At 48.9% G+C, this 10,278-nt stretch overlaps 1 protein-coding gene across 1 annotated transcript in view; it reads right to left on the reverse strand.

Annotated features, from left to right (window-relative positions):
* The window catches only part of Setd7 (SET domain containing 7, histone lysine methyltransferase), a 42,775-nt gene extending 34,151 nt beyond the window's left edge, over window positions 1-8,624 (reverse strand). The window contains exon 1 of the mRNA NM_001109558.1: window positions 8,489-8,624. Coding sequence (NP_001103028.1) covers window positions 8,489-8,528 — 40 coding nt within the window. The 5' untranslated portion in view covers window positions 8,529-8,624. The remainder of the gene's footprint in view (window positions 1-8,488) is intronic.
* Between the last annotated feature and the right edge of the window lie 1,654 nt (window positions 8,625-10,278).

The raw sequence follows: 10,278 nt of genomic DNA on the forward strand, positions 1-10,278 counted from the left end.
ACTGGAGAAGGAACCCTTCTACTCTTTGCTGAAAGATTCTGAGTGACACCCACTTCTCGGAGGACCTTGTGCATCTAGAAGAAGATATGTGGGCGGATGGCTGTTTGTTGCTAGTCTGTCTGCACATGAAAGTTCTGAAATCTGTCAGACCTCGAAAGGATTTCCTCTTGACTTGGTTTGTTTCGCATCTCGGGTGTAAGCAATGCAAAGATTAGAAACTAGAGAGAGTCCGAAACTTCCACATTTACCCTAGTTTGTTTACCAGGCACCACTGCTAAGTAGCTAACCCAAACCGCAAAACCAAACAACTTGGGCGTGGTGGGAAAACTTGCTATCTGACAAATAGGGATTAGGAGATCAAGGCCAGCATGAGTAGGTAGCAAGTTGAGGCTAGCCTGGAATGGGAACATTCAGTCTCTGACACAAACCACACCAAGACCAGAACGGAATGAACAACCCCAATCATAACAATAGCAACAGAAAGACTTGCAAAGCAGACAAACCTAGGGAAGAGATTAGGCCGTTAAAATCCTGCCGCCTCTGAGCACAAGTACCGTGAGAGGTCTTAGCCCACTTCTTACTCAAATGCTGTTAGCACAGCAAGGTGATGTGGCATCACAGCCTTAACCTAAGGTCACTATCCAGCGAAGAAAACAACTATGAAGCTACTGTTCTGGGCGGTGGGGGCGGGGGCTACTGTTTGGAGCAGTGGGGGGCGGGGCTAAGTAATTTCTTGGTCACTTGTTGAAACCTCAGATGACTAAACACTACCACATGACCTGCGAGAGAAAGCTGATCGCTCTAAATGCGGGCAAGGTGGTGGAGAGAGCCCCGGCCTCCAACCCACCCATTCACATCCTTTCTAGAGAAAGGCAAACAAAGTCAGGAGCTCTTTCTTCTCGCTGATGGCAGAGTAAGAGCTGCAGAGATGGTAGAGCAGTTAAAGGGCTTTCTGCTCTGTCCTCAGGACCCTGTGCCAGGACCACACTGGGCTGCTCACAAACGCCTGCAATTCCAGCCCCGGGGATCCCACACCCTCTCCTGCCCTCCGGCACACACATAAACAATATGAGTAATTAAACTGGAAAGTGAAAGAGAAACTGTTTCGGGGGACTAACGGGAGGGCAGGGAAGTACACGCGTACATTTCAGACTTGCATGAAAATAATCTTACATAACCAAGTACCAAGTATAAGGAAAATACATATTTAAAAGAAATCAATGTTTCAAGTTTTATGACCATGTCGTGACTGTGCACTTTTTTTTTTTTTTTTTTTTTTTTGGTTCTTTTTTTCGGAGCTGGGGACCGAACCCAGGGCCTTGAGCTTCCTAGGCAAGCGCTCACCACTGAGCTAAATCCCCAACCCCATGACTGTGCACTATTAAGCCAAATGGTTTACTGTGATTACATATCTTCTTTAAAACAAAACCAAAACAAACAAACAAAACCCCCCACCAGCAATGCAGGCTCCTTATAGAGAACCGTAAGGAGACTTTGTGGGCAGGCCGCAGAGGACTGCCAAGATTCTCAACATCATATCCTGGCTGCAGATTCCAATCCCTTGCCTGTGTCGCTAACCCGGTGGAAACTCTAGTCCTTGCCGAAGACTACAGAATGTGCGCAGTCAGCCAACCCCCTTCCAGGCCGGTTCCCACTACGCAGAAGGTGGGCACCAGGCCCGAACGACAGGCCAAATTCACTGGAATGATTGTTTTGTGCTAATCACACAGCTCCAGCGAGCAAGGCACCCGGAATCTGTCTACAGAAAGACTGACTGACTGGCAGCCAGAGAAAAAAGTAACGTGTCTGATTTTCTTTCCATTTTGTTCCAAATATTTTTATCCACCCAGCGAACAGAAAGTTAAACATTTTCCCTAGAGTCACCTCAGAGCAGAGGTGGTTTTTTCCCCTTAACTTGATAAGATTGGTCTGTTATGTTGGCCTTGGATCAGAGATGGGTCACTGACTGCTTCCCACTTAAGAGATCCGAGAGTTCTGGTCGTCTATTTCCCTCAGAACGAGAGACCTTGGCCCATACCGTTCGGTTTGCAGGCAAAACACGGCTCCTCCCCTCCCGACAAGAAATCATTAAAAAAAAAAAAAAAAAAAAAAGCAAGCTTACTAATGTGCGGAATATGCCTCCTTCATGATGGATTCACAGTGGCTGTGAAAGGCTCAGGAGCACAGATGTGAGTTAGCGAGGGCTGTGGCTTCCGTGTGTGGCTCAGAGAACGATGCTCTCAGGACACTCGGCCCTCTGTCCCAGGCACAGACACAGATAAGACACAGGCAGGACTGGACAGTACGGGGTTGTTAATAAAAATAACCCTGACTGTTCGGAGGGGACGGGAACACTAGAACATGGAGCTACGTGTTTTCACCATGGTCCCTTGTTCCGAGGACCCCGACATTTTCCCATTTTGAGCTCTTTCCCTCAGTGTCTCTTACGCACTTCCAGGCTATTCTTTGTATTTTTTTTCTGCCCTCATAACTGCACATCTGATGCCACAAGAGCCTCAGCTATGGCCTCCTGCCCTCCAACTGCCAGACATAACTTCCCAAGCAGAGTTCTGACCCTCTCCTTTGCCCCACAGCCTCTGTTCCAACAACCAATGCTCTCAGCCTGTGGCCCCGCTTCCTTATCCCATCTCCCCCTTGTGTGCCCAATTTTCTCTCCAGTCTCACGTTTTAGCTGACGTAAGAGAGGGGCCACACATCCCATGCCTCTCACCTAGGCGCACCAAGCCCCAGTCAGGTGACTTCTGCCACCTCTTCAGGGAAGGCTCATCCCGTGTACTTCTCCAGGCTCAGGGAACTGTTAGCCTCCAGGCACATGCACTGTGTCCTGGTCCTTCCCTCCGTTGGGATGTGAGAGCCCTGGCTGCCTCTAACTTGCAACAACCTCTGGCTCCCAAGGGCTGGCATTATAGGTGTGGGTCACCATGTCAGGCTAAGATTTTATGTTTATTTGTGTGTGTGTATGTATGTTGTATATGCACAAGCATGGTGCAAATGTGGGAACTGGAGGATAACAGAGCAGTCAGTTTTCTCCTTCTTCCATGAGGGTACTAGGGATTGAACTCAGAACGGCAGGCTTGGTAGCAAGAGCCTCTACCCGTGAGCCATCTTGTTTGCCCAGACTTTGTTTCCTTTGGTTGTTTTAAAGCCACAGTGATGGCCAGGGGCAGTAGCCTATACTTCTAAACCCAGCCTCTTAGGAGTGGGAAGCAGGAGGATTATGTTTTGGAGCCAGAGTTCCAAGATAGCCTGGGGTTACAGAGCAAGGCCCTGTCATGGGTAGGGAGGTCAGAGGGAGAACTCAAGTGGAAATGCCAGGGAGCTGGCTGGCTTCCCACAGAAGCAGGGTAGGTACTGCAACCCAAACTGCTTCCTCCTTTCCACGAGGGTGGGGGTAGGGCGTGAGGATCAACCACCTTGTATTTAGAACTCTACTAGGGCAACAGGGCATGGTAATCTCAGCCCTCTGTAGACTGGGGAGGATCATGGCTGGTTTGAGGTTAGCTCAGGATATATAATGAGTTCTAGGACAGCCAATGATGGCAGAGTGAGACGTGCATCCAGGAAAAAAAAATTACATTAATTAAAGAAGAACACCAGGGCTGCAATGCCACCATGAGATCCCAAGTGTGCACCGCCTTGTAAGACCTCAAGTCCTGAAGAGGCCAGTGTGGAGAGCTTTCAGGGCTGCTTCTAGAAACTTGGCAGGAATCTGACAATCTGGTCAGGACAAAGTAAACTCTAGGTGTGAACCTGACTTTGGGCTAGGACTCAGGAAATAGGTCCAAGTTAAGAACATTTACATTCGAGTTAACTCAAAGCCCAGAGCCAGCTCAGCTGAGGCATGTGTAGCAGTCCTTTTGTCTTGGTCGTCCAGACCAGCAGAAAGGTGTTTACAGGAGCCTTGCTTGTTCCGAGACCCAGAACTGACCTCATTATTTTGCATGTACTTAAAGTGGTAAAAAAGCAGACTGGAAAAGATTAAACCCTTTTCAGCCTCAGAACTGGCTGGGGTCATTCCACAGAGCTGGCTGGGTCAGATCAATGTCTTCCTCGGAGGAGGAGGGAAAAGAAGAGAAAGGATGTTAAGGATGTTTGCTGTGGAGGCTAAAAGTGAGATTCTTTTTCTCCAAAAAATAAAAAAATAAAAAAAAAAATATATATATATATATCACATGCTTGTTTGATGCATTAAAATACAGAAAGTGAGTTTCTAAAAGGAAATGCTGGGCTGGAGAGATGGCTCAATGGTTAAGGCACTTGTTGCTCTTGCACAGACCTGGGGTTCAATTCCTAGCACTTACGTGGTGGTTCACAGATGTCCACAATTCCAGTCCCAGGATGCACATGATGCACAGATGTACACATAAGAAAAACATATATATATATATATATATATATATATATATATATATATATATATGTAAGAAAAAACACTTTAAAGGGAAATGCATTAAAAAGATAAGAGATGGGCTGGGGATTTAGCTCAGTGGTAGAGCGCTTACCTAGGAAGCTCAAGGCCCTGTGTTCGGTCCCCAGCTCCGAAAAAAAGAACCAAAAAAAAAAAAAAAAAAGATAAGAGATGTCGGTGGGTATGGTAGTTCATACCATTACTCTGCACTCAGGAAGCTGAGGCAGGAGAATCGGACTTCATAGTGAGTTCCAGGCCAACCTGGGCTACATAAAAGTCTAGGTTAGCCTGGGCTATAAAATCCAGAGTGAGGCATTGCTGGGAAGGAATGTAGGAGTTAGAAAGAATGGTAGGGCAATTGACAAAAAGAATTTCACAAGTCTAGACTGTCTCCCTTCGTTGACAGGTGTCCTGTCCTTAACTTGTCCAAGTTTCTCTGTAAAAGGAGGATAATACAGTACCCACCTCCTACTGAGGTGGATAATGTCTGAGGGGCACTCAGCATGGAATCCGAGAGTAAAGAGAGCTACAGCGATGCTGATGATAACACGTGTGCTGAGGAAACCATCACAAGACAACGTGCGCAGAGAGGCACCAGTGCACACAGACCACTTCCGGTTTAGGAAAAGACCGCAGCCGTCCAACCTGCTCAGAGACGTGCAGAGAGCAGTGCGAAGTGCCAAGGCCAACAGTGCCCAGGGAAAGGGCCAGGGATGTAGTTTACCGCAAGCACACACTTGCTCTGGCACACTGCAAAACTGAGGCTAAGATGCTTCTCGAGCCTTTTTTCTTTTTTCTTTTTTTGATTTGTTTTATTTTTATGTGTATGAATCAATAGAACTGGAGTTACTGGGGGTTCTGAGTTACCACATGGTGGCACAGAATCCAGGTCCTCTTCAAGAGCAGGCACTGAGCCATCTCTCTACTGCTTTTAATTTTTTTTGAGACAAAATCCACCTATTATAGGTCTAAGCTCTGTTAGAACTCCCAGTCTCCCCTGCCTCCTATGTATCTGGGATTACATCTAGGCTTCACTATACCTGGCTTTCCTCAGGATGTTACAATATTGTTACTCTTCTGCAGGAGTATGTAGCCGAATGGTGTATCGTTTGCCCGACATACACAGGGAAAGAAAGAAAGAAGAAAGGAAGGAGGGAAGGAAGAAAATTGTGTTGTTGTTCTTTTAAAAATCCAGGTACAGTTGCTCACATCTGTAATCCCAGCACATCACATCAAAACCAGCCTGGGCCACTGAGATCTTGTTTCAAAAATCCACAAAAACAAAAATTCACTAAAAGCAAAACAAGAAAGTTACCCTACTTATTTACTCTTATTTATAGTAATGCTATATCTGTCCATCCTATATAAAAAGACCCCCATTTACTTACACACACACACACACACACACACACACACACACACACACACACCATTTATGTAAAGAAACCTCGGTGTTTTGAACCCACTGGATTAACATGAAACCTGAAAACATACTTTAAACATTTTTATTTTGAGAAAGGGTCTCATATAGTTCAGGCTGGGTTTGAATTTGCTATACAGCTGAGGATGGCCTTGAACTCCTGATCCTCCTGCCTCCACCTCCACCTGCAGGTGTATGCCACTAGGTCTGGTTTTTGTTCACATGCAAGTGCTAGGGTCATAAACAACAGGGCATGTTTTCTAAACACAGATGGCTTCAGTTGGGGGCACTATCTGTGATCAAAGGTTTGTTTTTAAAAATTGCAAGAGATGGCTCAGTGGTTAAGAGCACTGACTGCTTTTCCAGAGGTCCTGAGTTCAAATCCTAGCAACCACGTGGTAGCTCGAAACCATCTGTAATGAGATCTGATGCCCTCTTCTGGTGTGTCTGAAGACAACTACATATATTAAATAAATCTTTAAAAAACAAACAAACAGAGGCTGGGGATTTAGTTCAGTGGTAGAGCGCTTACCTAGGAAGCGCAAGGCCCTGGGTTCGGTCCCCAGCTCCGAAAAAAGAACCAAAACAAACAAACAAAAAACAAAAAAATTTGCAAGTTAAAGAACAGGAGGAGGGGCTGGAGAGATGGCTCAGTGGTTAAGAGTCCTGGCTGCTGTTCCAGGTCCTGAGTTCAATTCCCAGCAACCACATGGTGGCTCACAACTATCTGTAACACCAGGTCCAGGGAATATGATCCCTCACACAGACATATATGCATTTCACATGAGGTAAAATAAATAAGTAAAAAAATCAACAACAGCAACAACGACCCAAACAAACCTAAACAAATACTATAAAAAAAAAAAAAAACCCAGAAGAATGAGCAAGACAGTGGAGGGCGATTTGTTAAGAACATGTTTTCTGTCATAACAGAAATTTACAAGAAGTCAATAACTTTGAAAGTTAAGGCTTCCTATGGCTCCCTCAAGCTGGCTGGGCCTCACTAATTCCAACACTGGGTTTATTTAGAGACATATAAGCTCTGTGAGTCCACAACATTTTAGTCTCTTCAAAAGTTACAAGCAAAATTATGTAGTTTAAAGTTTTTTTTTTTAAAAAAAAAACTAAAATGAAGATAAATTTTACAACTTAAATTAGAATGAATGCCTTTTCGGGAATTCAAAAAAATGATTCTACTTCATCTCACCCTAAGCTTTCAGCAGTCTGCAAAAGTTATATTTATGGGGGCTGGGGATTTAGCTCAGTGGTAGAGCGCTTGCCTAGCAAGCGCAAGGCCCTGGGTTCGGTCCCCAGCTCCGGAAAAAAAAAGAAAAAAGAAAAAAAAAGTTATATTTATGAACACACCAAAAAGGGGTTCCTCCCAACGTACCATTAACAAATACATATCTATATGCATTTGTTAAGCACCGCCACGTTTTTATTTATCGTTTGTCAGGCCTTTTTTATACAAATACATTAAAACGAGAACTAACCATGGACTTAAAATTATTTACTGAGATGCTGCGTTTAACAAATTCTGGAACAACACTACGCAAAACATCACGGGAACACTATCTGGGATAGAATAAGATAAATAATAAATACGCTTAAGAATGTTTTTCAGTGTCTATTGTTATAAAATCATAACCTCTCATGACACAAACATCGAGATTGTATAACGTCCCTACGGTGCCTTTTATAAGTGGGGGGCAAAAAAAAAAAAAAAAAAAGAGAGAGAGAGAGAGAGAAACTCAGCAAAACACGGTGGCGACAAGAGTCGGGGGAGGGGTGCGCAAGAAGGGGCGGAGAAACCTGACACCCAGGCGGTGATATCACCAGCAGCCAACAGCTCGGAATTCAGAAAGTTAAGTGTCACCCAGCAATTTGGGTCCCGGCTGGAGCGTCCGCACGGCGCGGCTGCACCTCGCTCAGAAGCCAGGGAGGGGGAAGGGGTGGGTGGCTGAGTTCGCCCGGGGGCAGCGCAGACCAGGGCCAGCCGCCTCCGGAACGCAGAGCGTTCGAGCCTGGTGGGGAGCGGCGTGCACTACCTAGCCATGATTTCATCTTTTTTCTTTTCTTTTCTTTTTTTTTTTTTTTTTTCTTTCCGGGAGGAGCGCCCGGGGCTACCATGTGTCTGGCCGGGTGCGATGCGATGGAAGACCCACCTAAACTCCGCCCTAGTGGTCGCCGGACGCAGCGACTCAGCTAGGAAAAGGGCAGACGGTCGGAGAGGGGAAGTCGAAGTGGTTGAAACGCAGCTGCTCCGCGGAGATCGCGGGCCTCAAGGGACTGCCCTCCGGCGCCCTCCCATCCTCCATCCCCGCAAGGACTAAGGCCAAGGTGCTAGGCAGCGTTGCAACTCCCAGGGAGGATGCTGCCGTGGCCCGGCTGGATGCAGGGGCCCAGCCTTCCCAGGGCCGCGGGGCCCCATTCCCTGCCCGTGCCCCACCGCGCCCCGCGCGCTCCCGGCGGCGTGGCGTAGGCAGTGCAGCCCCCGCCTGAGCCGAGCGACCCGCCATCCGCTTAGGGACCGCGGTGGCCTTCGGCTCGGCCCCGCCGAGTCGCAGACCATCACTCTTGGTGCTTTCGGCCCAGGCGCCTGTCCCCACTCCAGGGTCCTGGAGAAAAGCCTGCCGTACCTTCCACGGCTTCCTCCACTACCTCGTCGTCGCTATCCATGGCAGCTGCGACCCTACCCAGCACGGGGCCGTGCGTCCGGCTCCGGTCCCTCCGGGTGCTGGCGGTGGCTGAGCGAACGCAGGAGCTAAGCCCTTCGAGTTTGGAGGGGGAGGAGGGGGAGGAAGAGGAGGAGCAGTCGGGGCCGCTCGCACTGCCTCCCCCTACAGTCCTTTTAATTCCTCCGCCAGCCGCGGAGCCGCAACCGCCGCTCCCCCTCCCCTCGTCTCCGGTGCCCGAGGCTCCGGGGTGCTGCTGCCGCTGCAACTTTCTCCTGCGATACCCCCTCTTTGTTATGGAGCAGCTGATCCGCTGACATCACCCGGCGCCGGTGCGCTCCCTCCCTCGTTGATTGACAGTTCCCTGTCCTTTCCCAGAAGTGAGGCTCCTTAGAGCCGAAGACGCTCCGGTGCTGCGCCGCCTCTTCCAGGCTATGGGCCGGCCCGGCTGCATTTACCTTTTGGCTTGGTTCACTGTTCACCAGCCACGCGGTCCAGGTCGCCGCCGGCTGCTTGCTAGCACCCCGGGCCGCCAGGGTACCCGCCTGGGGTGGGTGAGGGGCTCGGAGCGCCTGATACCCCGCGATGTGCCACCGGGGACTTGGAAGTGAGCGGTGCTGGGTGTTCCTCCCACTATCCCACTCCAGGACAGCTAGAGCTCACTCGGAACCAAGCCTTTCTGCTGCTCCTGAGCTTCGACTTCCTCGCGCCCTGGAGCCCACTTCACTCAGCTCGCCGCCGCCCAGAGTTGCAAAGTGCGACGCGCACAGGAGCGCAGGTGCCCCCTCCCTCTCCACTGCCCAGAGTCCCCTCCACAAGCCGGTTTCCTAGATTCCAGGGGGCGTCCTGCGCCCCGGATTCCGCCCGACTGCATTTTCTACCAGAGTCCCCAGTCTCCACCTTCTTTCTCATTCCCAGGTCCCTAGGGAGATCCAGGAATTTACCAAACCCAAATGGCAGCAGGCCGCACCCGAGGTTTGGCGGGTTCCTTCTCCTTGTCTTGGAGAAGGAGCCACCAAGCGGAGAGCCTGAGCTAGGACCCCGTGTCTAGCGCGCTTCCTCTCGCCTCCGGTCCTACACTTGTGATGTCCCCAGATGTCTCTTTAGTTTCTCCAAGTGCCAACCACTTCACCGACTCAGGCATCTTTGAGGGAAGAAACCCCCTTCCCAGCCCAGCCACTTAACGAGTGTCATTATGGTGCTACCTCTTACAGGTGGCAGCAAAGGACCACTTTAAATAGCGGGTTAAATGGCTACACATGTACAGAATGTACCATGGAATTACCCGGTGTCGGTCTGGCCTTCTGCCAAGAACAGTCATCGTGGCGGGTAGGGCAGGAGGGTAAGTAAGTTATTCCGTTTGGTTTTCTGAACAATGAATAAGGCAGGATTTCAAGGCACTTCCAAGGCCTCGGAGAGTCAGCACCCCCACCCCTAACATCCCCTTCTTTTCTTAAATGTCCTTTGGTGGGGTGAAGTATTGTAGGCAGGGTCTCCTGTAGCCCGGGTCTCTAACCTCTAACTCACTAAGTACAGGAGGATGATTTTGGTTAGGAGAACTAACCATCTCGCCTCCATCGCCACAGCTCGCTCGGCAATTACAAACATTGGCCAGCATGCTGAGTTTACAAGACTGGTTCTTCCGTGCTAGGGAAGCAGGCTCTCTACCAATTGAGCAGCACCACCACTGGCTAATATATATGTCAGAAAAATAGAAAAAAAAAGAGCAAAAGAAACGGCGTGGTGACGTTAAT

This window comes from Rattus norvegicus, chromosome 2 (assembly GCF_036323735.1).
Source record: "Rattus norvegicus strain BN/NHsdMcwi chromosome 2, GRCr8, whole genome shotgun sequence".
NCBI classification, from domain to species: domain Eukaryota; kingdom Metazoa; phylum Chordata; class Mammalia; order Rodentia; family Muridae; genus Rattus; species Rattus norvegicus.